The sequence below is a fragment of the Alligator sinensis genome, unplaced genomic scaffold (genome assembly GCF_000455745.1).
Source record: "Alligator sinensis unplaced genomic scaffold, ASM45574v1 scaffold166_1, whole genome shotgun sequence".
NCBI lineage: Eukaryota > Metazoa > Chordata > Crocodylia > Alligatoridae > Alligator > Alligator sinensis.
The window spans coordinates 732095-749899 of NW_005842098.1; the positions used below are offsets into that span (position 1 = coordinate 732095).

Genomic DNA, 17805 nt, shown 5'->3' on the forward strand with positions numbered 1-17805 from the left:
TGCATCCACAGATGCATTTCAAGCAGGACCAAGGAGGTGATCCTCCCCCTCTATGCGGCACTGGTCAGGCCGCAGCTGGAGTACTGCGTCCAGTTCTGGGGGCCGCACTTTAAGAGGGATGTGGACAGCATTGAGAGGGTCCAGAGGAGGGCCACTCGCATGATCAAGGGACAGCAGGGTAGGTCCTATGAGGAAAGGTTACGGGACCTGAACCTGTTCAGCCTCCAGAAGAGAAGGCTGAGGGGGGATCTTGTGGCCTGCTATAAACTAGTCGGGGGGATCAACAGGCACTGGGGGAGTCCCTGTTCCCCCGAGCGCCGCCAGGAGTGACCAGGAATAACGGTCACAAGCTGGCGGAGGGAAGGTTTAAGTTGGACATCAGGAGGCGCTACTTCACGGTCAGGGCGGCTAGGGTCTGGAACCAGCTTCCAAGTGAGGTGGTGCAGGCTCCCACCCTGGGGGTTTTTAAGAGGAGGTTAGATGACCATCTTGCTGGGGTCATTTGACCCCCAGTGCTCTTTCCTGCCATGGCAGGGGGTCGGATTAGATGATCTGCCCAGGTCCCTTCCGACCCTAGAAACTATGAAACTATGAAATATGAGCATGTTGATAACAGTATTGTAATGATTTTGATGGAAGGATATGAAAAATTATGCCAATAGAAATATTAAAAGCTTTCCTTTAAAACAAAGTGTAAACAAAATTTGCTATGCAAAATGGTGATATATCTGCTTTTTGGCAATAATTTTGTATATCCGAGTGTCACTTACTGCGAGTATCCCGAACCCCTGCCAAAACACTTATAGTTTTGCACACTGTAGTGTATCTCTGTTTATGTCAAATACGATGTTATGATAAACAAAATTAAGTCCATTAATCTCTTTAATTATGGAATAATCTGCATTTTCTCTACATTTTGACCACCTCATTTACATGCCATACATTCCTCTATGCCAGATTTGCTTCTAACCTTCCAGACCTCTGAGCAGATTTAAACAGCCACTGCTAAAAAGAAAAGAAGAAAAAGCACCATAAAAAAGATTTATTTTCTTCCCATTTGCCTAGCTCTGTTAAGAAGCCTTGAGCCAAGCCCAAACTCCAAAGTGAAGGGGTGCAACCTAGTCTTTTCTCCTTCCTCACTGGAATTGGCTAGGGACTCTGATTTTTATTTATTTTGACCTGTTTTTGTTTTCTCTCTCTTCTTTTGATTCTCTTATAGGATGAATCATCCATGTTCTTCCAGTTTGGCCCATCAATAGAACAGCAAGCCTCTGTCATGCTCAACATTATGGAAGAATATGACTGGTATATCTTTTCCATTGTCACCACCTACTTCCCTGGCTACCAGGACTTTGTCAACAAGATTCGCAGCACCATTGAGCACAGCTTTGTGGGCTGGGAGCTGGAGGAGGTTCTCCTGCTGGATATGTCCCTAGATGATGGGGACTCAAAGATCCAGAACCAGCTCAAGAAGCTACAGAGTCCTGTTATCCTCCTCTACTGCACCAAGGAAGAGGCAACTTATATCTTTGAGGTAGCCAACTCTGTGGGTCTGACAGGCTATGGTTACACATGGATCGTGCCCAGCCTGGTGGCAGGCGATACAGACACAGTGCCATCTGAGTTCCCCACTGGGCTCATCTCTGTCTCATATGATGAGTGGGACTATGGTCTTCCTGCCAGAGTGAGGGATGGGATAGCCATAATCACCACGGCTGCCTCTGACATGCTGTCTGAACACAGCTTCATCCCTGAGCCCAAGAGCAGCTGTTATAACACCCAGGAAAAAAGGATATACCAGTCCAACATGCTCAACAGGTAAGGGGAAGGGTCAGGTAAGCATCACAAAGTAGGGGTCACGGCAGGCATATGCTCTTCGCACCGATTCTTGGGAATCATGTAACATTCAGGCGAAAGTGGGGAAAACAGGTAGTATTTTTGGAGGCTGGGCAAATGGAGGGCTTTTGATATTTGGGCCAGTTCTGAAGTGTGGTATGTCCTTTTGCACTGCCACCGCAACAGCTCTTTGTGGCAATGGCAGGCAATTCAGCATGAAACAGGAGCCAACATGCCTGGAAGGTGGATGGACAATGATAGCATAATACAAAAGTCTGTGGGAACTGTTCCAAGAATGTGTTTTCTTGTGCAAAAAGAATGAACCATAAATATCTCAATAGAAAGTCTTTTCATAAAAGGGTATGTAGCTGCAGGCACTCAGTGTGGGACTCTGTCCACTCCTAAAAGCAGTTTGGGGCATTCATTGTTAGCCACATCTGCACCAAACTCAGCCTCAGACTTGGGTCTCCTTGCTTGGGCAGGCTTCTATCATATACAGTAAAAGCTGTGTTATCCAGCACTTTATTAACCAGTATGCTCTATTAACCGGCATGCCGATTGACGCGGCAAAAGTGAGACGGGAAGTCCCACCATGGCACTTCCGGTTTCACCAAATCCCACTTCACTGACTTTGGACCACGACCTGGGGCAAAGCAGCCTGCATGGGGGCCTCCCTCCCTGTCCCCCGCCACACTGATGCCAGGGAGTGGAAGCCCTGGCTCACTCGACACAGCGGGAGGGGCGGTGGCTGGAACAGGCAAAGACGCCTTTCAGATACCTGGCATATTTGATTAACCGGCGCTCCCCATTCCCCATGGATGCTGGATAACACATCTTTTACTGTATTTGGATTTAGAAGGTCTTGGGTTCCATTCTCATTGACAACAGGTTACAGGGGCTCCATCTAGGCACTGTCAGTGACATGTCATATGGAGATACCTGAGCTAAAGTGTTAGAAACAGTATGGCCATGTTAGTGTGGCATGCTGTCTGGAATAATAAATTAGGGTTAATTAGCCCAGGTAATGTAACACAGCTTCAAGGTATCTTTACATGGCAGTGTATTGTCATGTAGATATGCCTTTAGGTGCCAATTCAGAAGATGACTTGTGGCTGTAAATCTGAAGTGGAGATAGACACGTCCCTGCAGCTGTAATCTAAGGTATGGCTGTACTAATCACAAACATACACTTGTGAGTGTAGTGTAGTCATACCTGAGCTAGCGTTAAACTATGTAGCTTGAATACTGTGAGCTGCATAACTGTGGCAGCAAGGATCTCAGCATGTACTGCAAATGTCACTCAGAAAATTGGATAAATACTCAAGTAGTTGGTGTGTGCTGCTGTGGCTTCACTCCTGTTGGTACCTGAAGTAGCTATTTTAAAGCTAGTTTAGTGCATCTGTGAGAGCTGCAGTATAGACACATCTGTAGGCAACTAACTCCCTTCTCTTCAGCATTTCCAGTGAGCCAGTTTAGGTACCTGCCCACTTAGCATGCTGTTTTTTTTGTGGATCCTATTCTAAGGCACCTAACTCCCTGTGCATTGCATAGGGAGACTTGCCACCTAAAAGTAGATGCTACAATACCTTAGTCCTTCTGTGGATCTGTCCCTAGAGAATCTGCTGAAACTCGCAAAGAAAATCTATGGTACAGCCAGGAATTTAAACCAAGTCTCCAGATTAGCACTCTAATCCTAGAGATTCCTTCCTCACCCTACTGATCACAACATCGCAGAAATCCAGGCAAAGAGATGAGTGGGAAAGCTGAGAGGGAGGCAAAATCTACAATTACCAAATGTATCCTGGGCTGTCATTCTCTAGTGACACACGGCTCTGTTTTTTTGTGTTTAGACATCCTTGGGTTGGTTATTCCCATTGCTGCAGGTGGACTAAGTCATGGAGAATCCAAGCTATGGTCTCAAAAAGAGGGCTCCAAAAAGAACACAGCATTCCTGTGGGTTTTTTTTTTTTTTCTTAAGCAGGGTAGGTCAATCCAGCATTCCCACTCGCTGGCTTGTGTGCTCTGATTCTTTAGTTATAATATGTAGCAGATGTCCAAGTTTTTTTAGACAGAGAATATGTATTTCGTAGACAATTAGTACTTGATTCTCACAGGTGATGAACATCTAAAACTCCCACTGATGCCAACTGGAGTGTTAGGTGCTCAGCACTTCTGAAGAATTAGGCCTTACTGATCAGCACAGTATTCTCTTGTAGTTATTGACTAAATGGCATGCTATTAACTAGTAGCTTTTTACATCTGCTGTCATTTCTAGTTCACACTGATAACAACATATGTGTTCGATGTTTCTTAATTAAACCTCTGCATCGGAATCATAGCTGGATCATTTTTAAAGAGATGAAGTTTGTTTGTGAAGAGGATTGGAGGGTCTTTCCCAGTTACCTCAGGTAGAGGGTGGGGAAGGGAGAACAGCATTAAATTGTAGAACAAAATTAACAACAGAAGAAAACTTCCCTTCAAAGCCTAATGCACCATTTATGTCAGCAGGAGACTGGCTTTCACTGCTTTGTCCAGTATTGTTTTATATAGTCCTAGTGGTGGGGCTTGAGGGAAGAGTTTCTTTTAGTTCTGCTAGTGCTTAAGCATTTTGTCAATTCATTATTGTCAAGATTTTATCCTCTTCTTTGACTCTTCCAGTCTAGCTTTTGTTGTCTCTACATCTTGAGATGGTTTTAAGCTCATCAATAGCCTCGTCCTCTTCCTTCCAGCTGAACCTTAGAGTTCCTTCTCTGTTACTCTTCTGAATGAGTGATTCTCAAGAGAATAGATACAAAGTTATCAACTGCCACTTCAAGGCACTGCTTGGCCTACTTTTTTTTTAGTGAATACTGATTTTTTGGAAGCCCAAATATGTACTGAAAATCAGATACCTACTTATGACCTCCCTGTAGAAAACCAAGTTACTTCAAGGTGTCTCAAGTTGGGCACCTGAAAAAATGGAGGTTGTGGGAATAAAAAATTATATTTAAAACTGTAGACTCTGCTCCTTCCTACTTATCTAACTTTTGAAAATCTTTGTCATATCTTTATCAAAATTCAGCATGCGTCTTGTTGCACCATCCTCCATTCCGCAACTCAAACATTAGGGGAAAAGGGAGGAGGAACACACTGAGCAATTGATTCAAAGCTCAACAAAGTCAGTGGGAAGGCTCCCATGAAGTTCAGCGGGCCTTGGATTAGACCTTTTAGGTTAGTGGGACCTATATGCTAACCTTGAAGCATATGCTGAAGAGCTTTGCTCAACTGGAGTCTTAAATGCTTTAAACCTGTTCATTTTTTATAGGTACCAATTAGGAAATGCTTTTCCTCATCCCTTTCATCTCAAAGGATCATTGAGTTTTCATATACGCTACACAATGCAATAAATATGGGTAATAGATATGTTTAGGAAAAGTGGTCAGACACTTTTACTGGACTGCAGTTTCTAAAACACTAATAGTAGGGTTGCCAGTGGATTCCTGCAGGACTATATTAAGCCAGCTACAGCTAGCAGTTCCCCCTCAACATGCCTACACAGATTGGAGAAATGTATGTATGTGGGCACAATGGGTGGGGGGTTACTGCAGTGCATGCACGACCTGGTTATAATACATCGCCATGTAACTAGCATTTCAGAAAATGCTGAAGCTAATCCAAAGTGGTTCAATTGCTTCAAATCCATAGCAGGGAGGGAACACAATGAAGGAATTTTCCTGTTCTGTCTTAGGGGGAGTGACACGTCAGGCTAGAGAAAAGTATAATTTAGTTCAGCTAAGGCACTTTATAAATTAAGGCTATAAATCAGTCATTTCCCAGAGTCTGTGTTTGAATCCTGACTATATCTAGTCAGACTCTTTGAGAAGTTCAAGTTGTCCTGGGTGCACTCATAATCATTTTCTTCTTGCTGTGCTCTCTATTGGTTTTCTACAGACCTAAACAAATAAAGGCATGGATGAAAGAAAGATGACAAAGAAAGGGGAGGAGAGAGAGGGAGGGAGGGAAACCACCTGAGCAAAGTTTAATTCTTCATGTTTGCTATGGAGTTTGCCTGGAAATTTTCTCATCTTCCTTCACTGTAAGGTTGGTGAGAGGAAGCAGGTTATAAAGGAAAAGGCCAGCCTACAGAAAGTTTGCGAGGGAAGGTTTGCTTGCAGAGAGGTACAGTAAGAGGTAGGTATTGGCAGAGATTTATGACCCAGATATCTTGTTCTGGGCAGACCCAAACCCTCAGACTGACCACAACCTCTCCATTCAATAATAGTTAAATGTGTTGCTACACGGTGACAGCAGATAAGAATAATGCAAACAATTCTATATACCTACCATTCCCAGGGTTCACAGAGTTGGAGTAAGTCTGGACAGTATGCAAACTTCACTCTGAGGTTCTATCTTGAATGTCAGATGTCAACAGCCAGGAGGTTGGAGACTGAGTCCCATTTCACACCCCCTTCCCGCCGCAGCGGTTTGGGTGAGGATGGGTTTGTAGTGGCCTTTGGTTTCTCTCTTGGGGACCCTCTGCTGCTCTGAAATTCTTCCTTTTGTATCTTTTTTTTATTTCTGTGATGACTCTTCATTATTGAGCATTGCTAATTGGTCTTTCTGTGGTTGTCATACTGTCCACGTTCTGTCCTGTTAGCATAGTCCTTTGTTTCACAAACCCATCATGTGCACACATCCTAATTTGGTCTGTTTCCCAAAACCAGAAATCCCAAGGCTCTGCAGTTGGGCGCTCTGACCTGGTACCACTTTATCTCATGTTATGGAACAGTGTGGTACATGTCTTTAATTTCCTAGCCTGTGTGTCTGCTTGCTGCTTGCCTGTAGCAGACACAGTGGGCCTTAAGGGAACTTTGTCACAAAACGGGCTTTTGGAAATAAATTAACCCTTGCTGTTGCCCTGCACCATTAGTCTAATATAATATCTACTTAACCTATAAGCCAATTCCCAAAAGCAAGCCTCTAAATACCATTTCCTAGTTATCAGTAGGCAGTGGACTTAAGGGATGCAAAGAGATGTCTGGAGGCTGTTGCAGTGCCAGAGCCATTGCTGCTGCCAGCTCTTCCTCTGCTTGCACCTGTGAGGGGTCTGTCCAGGCAGGACTGCTCACCATCCAGGCTTCTACCCAGGTACTAGTTTGGTACTATGAAGACTGTGGCTTGCACGTTCCTTACAGTGACAGCCAAGTGGGGGACTGTGCAATGTGAGTGGTGTCTCCTGATGGTGTCCCTCAGGAAGTAGGCAAGAGAGCTACAGGAGTGGGTGGCAAGGCTCTAAAGCATGCTCTGCTATGAGGACTTTATCGATTCAGTGCTGGAGGAGACCTCTAGGATTGTGGAGGAAGGATTGTCAGAGGCAGCACTAGACAAGGAAAAGGACATGGGCTTCCAGAAAGGTGGAAGCTAGAAGCTTGTGACCTGTGGCAGAAGTCTTCATCCTTACTTGCAGCAGTTTGCCTGGAGAACAGATATGGAGCCCTAGCAACACAGGGGAAGGAACACATTCCATCAGTGGAAGAGGCCAGGTCAGGCCTCCCCAAGGTTGGGAGGATTGAAACCACTGCCACCAATAGGAAGTAATGGGTGATGGTAGTTGGTGATTCCCTTCTGTGGGGGATGGAGGTATCCATCTGCCAGTCTGACCTGTTGTCTTGGGAAGTCTGCTGCTTGCCTGGATCCAAGATGTCACAGAGGGATAACTGAGACTCATTTGGCCCTCTGACTACTACCTCATGCTGCTCATCCACATGGACACCAATGGTACTACCAGGGGGGACTCTGAGCAGATCAAAATTGACTACAGGACTCTGGGTGCAAGGATGAAGGGGACAAGGGCTCAGGTGGTGTTCTTTACCCTTCTGGTCAAGGGGAAGGGCCCAGGCAGGAGTGGACACATTCTGCAGATCAGAGTGGATGCATCCTGCAGCAGGGCTTTGGCTTCTTCAACCACGGGATGTTGTTCCAAGAAGGAGGATTGCTAGGAAGAGATGGGATCCACCTGACAAAGAGAAGGAAGAGTGTCTTCGCAGGTGAGCTTGCTAACCTGGTGAGGAGGGCTTTTCGTTCACTGTGGGATGGAGACCAAAGTCCTGGGGGAAGTGGGTGATCTGGAGGAAGCAAGAGCAGGAGGAGACAACAGGGGAGGCCGCCTCATTCTTTCTGAGAAAGTAGGGCAATTGGCTAGTCATCTCAGGTGTCTGTACATGATGAATGCACGCAGCCTGGGAAACCAGCAGGAAGAATTGGAAGTCCTCACACAGTCACAGAACAAGGATGTGTTTGGAATAACAGAGTCTTGGTGGGATAGTTCGTATGACTGGAGGGAGTACTGTCATGGATGGATATAACCTGTTCAGGAAGGATAGGTAGGGGAGAGGAGGAAGAATTTATCTTTATGTAAACGCCATATTGCTCAGAGATACAGTATGAGACTGGAGATAGGCCAGTTGAAAGTTTCTGGGTTAGTGTCAGAGAGGAAAGCAACAAGGGCGATGTTGTGTGTGTGTGTGGGGGGCGGGGGGGAGGGGGAAGTATCTGCTATAGACCATCAGACCAGAAGGATGAGATGGATGAGACTTTCTTCAAATACCTAGTGGAAGTTTCCAGATTACAGGCCCTGGTTATCATGGGGGACGTCAATTGCCCTTGCATCTGCTGGCAGTGCAATACAGCAGTGCACAGACAATACAGAAAGTTTTTGGAGAGTGTTGGGGACAACTTCCTGATGCAAGTGTTGGGGAAGCCAACAAGGAGGCATGTTCTTCTTGACCTGCTCAGGGAAGAATTGGTGGGGAATGTAGAAGTGGATGACTTGGGCAACAGCGACTATGAGATGATTGAGCTCAGGATCCTGAGGAAAGGAAGGAAGGAGAGCAGCAGAGTGAAGATCCTGGACTTGCAGAAAAGCAGACTGACCCACTGAAGGAACTCTTGGGCAGTTTCCCCTGGGAAGCCAGTCTGAGGGGGATAGGAGTCTAGGAGAGCTGTCTGTACTTTAAAGAATCCTTACTAAGAGCTCAGGAGCAAACCAACCCATTGCACAGAAAGACTAGAAAGTATGGCAAAAAACTAGCTTGACTTAGCAGGGAGCTCTTTAGTGAGCTAAAACACAAAAAGGAAACTTACAAGAAGTGGAAACTTGGAAAATGACTAGGGTTGAATGTAAGAATATTGCATAGGCATGCAGGGATGAAATCAGGCAGGCCACAGTGCAGTTGGAGTTGCAGCTAGCAAGGGATGTGAAGGGTAACAAGAAAGGTTTCTACAAGTATGTTAGGAACAAGAGTTAGCAGGAGTCATCGTGGAGCCCTTTGCCTGGCTGTATGAGCATTCGTGGTCATCTGTCCAGGTGCCGAAGGATTGGAAACTAGCTAATGTGGTCTCATTTTAAGAAAGGGAGGAAGGAGGACCCAAGTAACTATAGGCCTGTAAGCCTCACCTTGGTGCTCGGGAAGATCTTGGAGAGAATCATCAAGGAGCATATCTGTGGGGGGCCTGCAGGGGAGAACATGCTCAGGGGCAATCAGCATGGGTTCATCAAAGGCAAGTTGTGCTTGACCAACCTGATAGCTTTTTATGACCAAGTAACTAAATCCTTGGATGATGGTGTCGCTGTAGACGTAGTCTTTCTAGACTTTAAGAAGGCCTTTGACACTGTCTCTCACCCCACTCTCATCAATAAATTAGGTGACTGTGGCATTGATGCCTACACAGTTGGATGGGTAAAAAATTGGCTGCTGGGGTGCACCCAGAGAGTAGTGGTGGATGGGTCGTACTCAACCTGGAGAGATGTGAGCAGTGGGGTACCACAGGGCTTGGTCCTCGGGCCTGCACTGTTTAACATCTTCATCGGCGACTTGGATGAGGTGATTTAAAGCACGTTGTCCAAGTTTGCTGATGACACTAAGATGTGGGGTGAGGTGGACACATTTGAAGGGAGAGAGAGGCTGCAACTACATTTAGACAGACTACAAAAGTGGACAGATGAGAATAGAATGGGGTTCAACGTAGACATATGCAGGGTGCTGCACCTTGGGAGAAGGAATCCACAGCACACATACAGGCTGGGGAGTTCCCCTCTTGAAAGCACAGAGGCAGAAAGGGATCTTGGAGTCATTATTGACTCCAAGATGAACATGAGCTGCCAATGCCAGACCACAGCCAGCAAGGCCAGCCATACCTTGTCATGCATCCAAAGATGCATCTCAAGCTGGTCCAGAGAGGTGATGCTTCCCCTCTATGCGACTTTGGTCAGGCCACAGTTGGAGTACTGCGTCCAGTACTGGGCGCCGCACTTTAAAAAGGATGTGGCCAGCCTGGAGAGAGTTCAGAGGAGGGCCACCCATTTGGTGAGAGGGCAGCAGGACAGGCCCTACAAGAAGAGACGGAGGGACCTGAACCTGTTCAGCCTCAGCAAGAGGAGGCTGAGGGGGGACCTGGTGGCTGCCTACAAACTCATCAGGGGAGATCATCAGCAAATAGGAAGAGCCCTTTTCTCCCCAGCACCACCTGGGGTGACGAGGAACAATGGTAATAAACTGATGGAGAATAGGTTTAGGTTAGAGATCAGGAGGCAATATTTTAGTTAGGGTGGCCAGAATCTGGAACCAACTTCCTGGAGAAGTGGTCCTCGCTCCTACCTTGGGCAAATTCAAGAGGAGGTTGGATGATCACCTGTCTGGGGTCTTGTGAATCCAGCATTCATTTCTCCCTGTGGCAGTGGGTCAGGCTAGATGATCTGTTCAGGTCCCTCCTGACTCTAGCTACTATGAAACTATGAGGCGGAAGATCAGGGAGAGTGTGGGTCCCTTACTAAATGGGGGAATCAATCTAGTGGCAAATATGGAAAAGGCTTAAATACTCAATGCCAGGTAAGGTCAGCTCCCAGACTACTGCACCTCACAGCACAGCTTGGGGAGTTGGTGAGCAACTGACAGTGGTGAAAGAGCAGGTTGGGGAGTATTTAGAAAAGTTGGATGTGTACAAGTCCATGGGGCTGGACAGGATGCACTTAAGAGTGCTGAAGGAGTTGGCCAATCTGATTGCAAAGTCACTGGCTGTTATCTTTGAAAACTCATGGCAATCAGGAGAGGTTCTGGATAATTGGAAAAAGGCAAACATAGTGCCCATTTTTAAGAAAGGGAAGGAGGAGGATCTGAGGCACTATAGAACATTCAGCCTCACCTCAGTCCCTGGAAAAAACACGAAGTAGGTCTTCAAGGAATCCATGTCTAAGTACTTGGAGGAGGAGAAGGTGATTAGGAACAGTCAGCATGGATTCACCAAGGGCAAGTCATGCCTGACCATCCTGACTGCCTTCTATGATGAGATGACTGATTCTGTGGATGTGCGAAGAGCAGTGGATGTGGTATACCTTGACCTTGGCTTTACTTACAATTTCCCACAACATTCTCACAAGCAAGCTAAACAAGTACAGGTTAGATGAATGGACTGCAAGGTGGATAGAAAACTGGCTGGATCATCAGGCTCGAAGGGTAGGAATCAATGTCTCAATGTCTAGTTGGCAGCCAGCATCAAGTGGAGTGCCCCAGGGGTTGGTCCTGGGGCTAGTTTTGTTCAATATCTTCTTCAATGATCTGGAAGATGGGAGAGAGTGCACCCTCAGCAAATTACTCCCCTCAGCTTGGTGAGAAACAGATAAACTGGAGAGTAGGGCTATGATTCAGAATGACCTAGATGTGTTGGAGGATGGGACCAAAAGAAATCTCATGAAATTCAATGAGGACAAATGCAGTGTCCTGCACTTAGGATGGAAGAATCCCACTCACAGTATAGGCTGGGAACTGACTGGCTAAGCAGAAGTTCTGCAGAAAAGGACCTGGGGGTTACAGTGGACGATAAGCTGAATGAACCAACAGTGGGCCCTTGGTATGAAGAAGGCTAACGGCATACTGGACTGCACTAATAGGTGTTTTGCCAGCAGATTGAGGCAAGTGATTCTTACCCTCTATTCAGCACTAGTGAGGCCACATCTGCAGTACTGTGTCCAGCTTTGGGCCACTCACAACAGGAGGGATGTGGACAAATTGGAGATAGTCCACAGAGGGTTAGGGGGATGGGGTAGATGACTTCTGAGGAGAGGCTGAAAGAACTAGGCTTGCTTAGTTTGGAGATGAGGCAATTGAGGGAGGATTTAATAACAGCCTTTATCTACCTGAAGGATGGTTATGAAGAGGATGGAATTAATTTTTTTTTCGTGCTGGCAGATGACAGAACAAGGAACAATGGTCTTATGTTGCAACATGGGAAGTTTAGGTTGGATATTAGGAAAATCTTTCTCACTAGGAGGGTGGTAAAGCACTGAAACAGGTTACATAAAGTGCTTGTAGAATGTCCATCCTTGGAGGTTTTTAAGACCTGGGTAGACACAATTTTAGTTGGGATGATATAGTTGGGCATAGGCCTGCTTTGATTAGGGGATTTGACTAGATGACTTCCTGATGTCCTTTCCAACCATAATTTCCTATGATTTTATGTTCTCACCTCTTCTATATTCACTTTTTTATGAAAACATCTATCCTCTAGAAATGCATTTTTATATGAATCCCTGTGTATGGAGAAGGCATCAGGAGAAGAATGGACTGTCATCCAGCCTCCTTGCTTTTACCTTGTGTGGTGCTGCTTTTCAGTGTAAGTGTTTGGTCTGCATCTTCTCAATATTAATAATACTCTCATAGCAACTGTTTCCTGTCTGTCTTGAAACTGATACTACTTTGAGTTAGATTAGAACTGTGGGGTTATGATCGTGATTACTGGTTCTTGCAGCTTTTTCCTAGCAATAACCCTACTGGTGAAATGGGTCTATTAGTTAATAGGAAAATAATATGCCAAGAAAGGCTGGTTTCATGTGTAGGTGTCATTTTCTATATATAGTGAGACTTTATAGATCCTATCCTATTCTATTGTTGGAATGCTAAAAGAATGAACTAAGCTCTTCTGTCTGGAAATGACTGGAATGTATCAAAACACATGAAACATACAGGTGGTGCAAGTGACTGTAGAACTATGAAAGGTGGGGGGACATCTTGGCCCATCTAGGCAAGCAACTGACTATGTCACCAACATATAACTGTTCTGGATTTGACTTGAAGGGACTGACTCCAAATAAAAAATAAACTTATTTCCCCTCGACACTAAATGCCTGTTTTAGTTTCTAAGGGGATATCTACATCACGGTGACAATGTGCTCTGGTTAGGGCAGTCCTGGATACTTTCCTCCCACCTGCTCTGAATCCCATAGTCCAAACTCAAATGTATGCCAGTGATGCTACTCTTGAGCATTCTTCAGGCAAGATGTTCTTCACCATGCTTGAGAGTGGCCACTGGGGACAACCCCAGAATGGCCTTGTGCATTTTCAGGTTTGCAGCATATGGGTAGAGATTTTTTTTTTTTTAATGGGGCTGTCCCAGCCTGGTTACACTGCTGCCATGGTGTGTATATGCCCTGGGTGTCTTCAGAAGGATACTGGGCATGGGTCTAGAAATCTAGAACTGCCAGTCCAGCAAAATAGTGGTGACAATGTCAGTTGAATTGGACCTTGCTTATTTGTGGGAATCACTACCCTGCCCATTCCATTGCTATACCAGGTGAGATTTCCAGATGGGATGGGAAGGAGTTCCTGATAGGGTTTGCTTCACTTTGTTGTGGAACTCCCTCCCTTCTTAGTCTGCCAAAGCCCAGGTTTGTTAGGCTGCCCGGCGTGCTGCAAAGACCATCTTTTTTTCTCTCTCTTCAAGGCTGCTGAGTAGGGAGTGGGCTGATTTGCATATGTTTATCGATAGTTTTTTGCTTTTTTGTTACTTTAATCCATGACTGGTCTCTAGAGCACTGGGCAATTGCCCATAGTTGCATTTTAAAAATGTAAAAAAAAAAAAAAAAAGCTAACAAAAAAACAGGCATAACTTGAGACTGGAATTTGGTCATGTGTCATGGGAAAGAAATATTATTCCTGGGACATCCTTTTGGGAGCAGAAATCTGTTCTCTTTCTCTTCTGCATAGATGCTTGCAGCCACTGGTCTGTATACACTGATATTATCAGAGAGTCTTCCATGGGCTGTGACCTTTTCCTACTGGTTGGTTCTTGTTGAAACTGCTTGTGAATTCTGGGCCATAACTACTAGTTTGTTGTAGGGTTACTAATGAGTTCTCCACTGATTGGCTTTAATAGCACCTCATTTAGCAGCAGGCTGCCCATACCAGTTTTCATTTGACTAAAGAGAGCATCAAAGCATTTACTTTGGAGCAAAAAACCCAAATGTGGAATGAAAATGATTTTGCAAAGAGAGATTATAGATGGAAGGAGTGATTGGGAGAACTGAGCTTATCATCAAAAACAGCTGGTGAACTTTTGTATGTGTATGTACACACATGATTCCTCTGCTTTAGAGGAAATACCTATCATCTGGAATCATCCATGCCAGGCAGTTTGGAAACCTGAAAGTAAATGGTTGGGAACTATTCTGGTTGAGACAACTTGGGCACAACTTGAGTCCTGCAGTGCCATGTTCCCTATGGCATCTAGGAACAAGCTAAGTGGGGGAGCAGGGGACAGGAGTGAATGCGGGGGTAGAACATTGGAATAAGTGAGCAAAGAATTTCTTGTAGTAGGCACACAATTAATATATTTCTCCGCTAGATGGGAATACTGACCACTAAAGTCCCGATGTTCTTCCTCGGGGTGTAATTGACTTAGTGACCCATCTCCTTCAAGACCGTGTTTCACCTGTATTGAATGCAAACACGTTGCTGCCTATGCTGGTCCCAGAGAATCTATCTTAGTTCAGCACCAAGGAGAGTGCCTGTGGCTGGTCGTGAGGGTGAGGTGCCCTGACTTCTTACAAACAGCTTCTTAGTTCCTTTTGGCATATACCTCTCCTGGATCTCCCTTGTCTTATCCAACCCTGTCCTCCCCCCAAATAAGAAGAGATGCGCAATGCTAAATTAAATCCAGCAATTACCCGGTGCTACTGTAATTTATTTTAATGAGAGTTATGTGGAATTATTTGGTCCCCTTGTCTTTGAGGAGCTCCATGAATAAGGCTGGGAAGGGGATTAAAATGATTATACAATGGTCAATCTGGATTGGAGGGGGGTAATGTTTTTAGGAAGAGGAGGGTGCTGGTGCACACTTCTTGCTTGACCTTTCAGAGCTTCTAAGCTGGGGTCTTGTTAGCAGCTCATTATGCTCCTGGCAGTTGGCACATCCAGCTGCCATCAGGCTGGCACCGGGTCCCTGTGCTGTGCTGTGCTGGCTGGTCACATGTGGAATGACTGTTGCTAACAGATTAGAGATCCCTGCTGCTGAAATCTGTTCACTTTTGTCCCAGTTCCAGCAGCAGCAGTTGGCTGGGGGCTGCCCAGTGTCTTCATGTAGTTTAGGGGTCTGTCTTTGCCTGTCCTTCCTTCCCTTTCTGTCACTGTCTTCCTTGTGCATGTGTGCACTCTCTCACAGGCCTAGGGAAATTATTTTCCTCTTTTCCCCTAGATTTATTTTCCTTGTGTTCATAAATATTCGAGTTTTCTCTGCCATGTTCATTTATTACATGGAAGGAGTTCAGTCCTCATCAAAGCAGAAGGGTCCTTGGGGGCTGGAGTCCCCTAGTGATGCACAAAGCAGGAGCAGCATGAGAACGGGTGGTCAGAGTTGAGCCAGCTTCTCTAGCCCACTATCCCATCAGCAAGTCCCTCTCCTGTGCCTTGCACTCAGATGGTTGCTAGGTTACTGTTTCAGGTTTTTGGGGGATACTGAAGGAAGCTTTATCGTGGTGCAGAATGTGTGTGTGTGTGCACACACGCACGCACGCACAGCCATCAGTGCCTCCTCAAACCAAAGTGACCAGTGACAAAGGCTTAGACACTAATGACACACAACAGTGACTCCACCTTCCTTGAGCTGCCTTCCTCTTGGTCTTTCATTATGCTGTCTTGGGGAGGCTTGTGAGACTCTTGTGTAGAATCAAATTAGGAAAACTACCTACCCCAATGACCCTGGCTGCTGTGCCTGAACCCTGCGTGGCAGGATTATCCTGAGGTGGAATGAGTGCGGGGGAGAGAAGTGGGGGACAGGGATTAGGGGCAGAAGATTGCAATGTGTTAGGAACAGTTAGCTTACAAACGTTGCGTGCAACAGGGGGAAAAATGAATTGCCAGAGTAATTGTTATGGCTGTAACTGTCCCTTGATTAGAGACTGGCCTGAGACCCACCAAGTCACTTCAAGCAGGCCACCAGCAATCCACCAGCTGGGAATGATTCTCCATGGACAGAACAAAACACTTCTTGATTCCATTTCAAGTCCTCTGATCTGTCCTCTGCTCTAGATCCAAGTCCTTTTAATGCTAATACCTTGAAATGGCATTTGCTGGTGCTGATATGCTTTTAACTTGTGAATTCAGGTTCTTTTATTTTTTTTCCCCCTTGCCACTCTGAAGTGAACTGAAACCTTTCCTCTGAAAGGTCCACAGGGGAACTGGAGGGAGGGGAATGAATCCACAAACAGTGAACAAAAATATCTCTAGTGATCACAGGCAAAATGTGTAAGGAATTCAGTGATTTTTAAAGAAGTCCATGTAATGAGAGGATGTAGCTGTGCCTGGGGATAGCACCGCAGTGCACCACAGGTGAATGCCTTCTCTCCTCCTCAGTGATTGCCTGCTAGCCTGTCAGAGCCCTTTGGATCATGCATCCATAGATAAACAATTTGCCTTTTCTGGACTTATTGTAAGATTCATTAAAGAACATCTTTATCTTTTTTTAATTGAAATATTTTTCCCCTAGACTTAATGTTCTTACTATCTTTTGAGTTTTAAAAATAGGAAGTGCTGTGTTGCCATGGCTCCCTGTGCAACTCTCCAGCAGTTTTCTCTTTTCTTTTCGATGCAATTTCGCTTCAAAATGTGGTTTGACAAGATATCAGCTCATTTTGCCCCCTAGTGGCTGAGTCCTGAGCAGAAGTCCTAACTGTATTCATAGTCATTTAACCACCCTCCCCCGCTCCAACAACAACCACCCTGCCCCCCTCCCAAAACAAAAAACAAAACCCCAAACAAACACCCTGAATGCTTTTCCTAAAAGGTTGAGGTGTTAACCATGTTCCATCCTGGTGAATTTTCCATTCTGATTACTTTTTCAGCTAAAAAATGACCACGGTAAGCTCAGACTGGATACAGGGTTTCTCTTATTTCCTCTCCTATGCTATTGTGTAATTTGCTGTGTTCACTTTGGACATACCTGCAGTTCAGAGGTAGCTGCAGTTCAGTGTTGGGTAAAATGCTTTCTACTGTGTGTGAACCCAGTTCAATAAGGTGTCTAAGCACGTTTTGAAGTTAAGTGCTTTCCTGAATTGAGGTTTATACAAACATAATGGACATGCTGGAAGAACAGTTATGAAGACCACAACTTTCTAAACCCCTGCCTTAAGGACGGGTTTGAGCTGAAACACTGTATCTAAGTGCTTCTAAATTTGGGAGAGAAAAATGGATCTGTATACCAAACCAGATCCAAATGTAATAGCTGAATTTTCTTTCTAAGTGGGAAAATTGGACTTTCCATTCAAATACTTCCCAGCTTTGGGGGGAGTTGGGATTAAAGTGTTTATAGTTCATATTCCTTTCCAATATCCTACTTTCAAGTAGCTATAATTTTTGCAGTGTATTTTGTTTTAGGTTGCAACTTCTCATGCCCATGCTTAGCCCAAAGGTGAAAGTTTTGAAAAATCTGAGCAAAAAACAGTTCAACCAATTCTGAGTTAGGAGAGTGTGAAATAAATGCATTTGTTCTGCTTTCAAATAATTATCAAGCAGTGAGACTTCTATTGTGCATAAGTAACTCAAAGGTAGCTTCACTTTCAAACTTCAGAATTGGGCAGTGATGCTCAATAAAAAATGTCTGCTTTGCTAAAGTTGGAAAAAATTGATTTTGAAATAGTTATTAACATTTGAAGATGCTGTACCT

At 45.1% G+C, this 17805-nt stretch overlaps 1 protein-coding gene across 1 annotated transcript in view; it reads left to right on the forward strand.

Moving 5' to 3' along the window:
* The window catches only part of GRIN2B (glutamate ionotropic receptor NMDA type subunit 2B), a 252762-nt gene that overhangs the window by 68199 nt on the left and 166758 nt on the right, over positions 1 to 17805 (forward strand). Inside the window, exon 2 of the mRNA XM_025204807.1 lies at positions 1220 to 1769. Coding sequence (XP_025060592.1) covers positions 1220 to 1769 — 550 coding nt within the window. The remainder of the gene's footprint in view (positions 1 to 1219; positions 1770 to 17805) is intronic.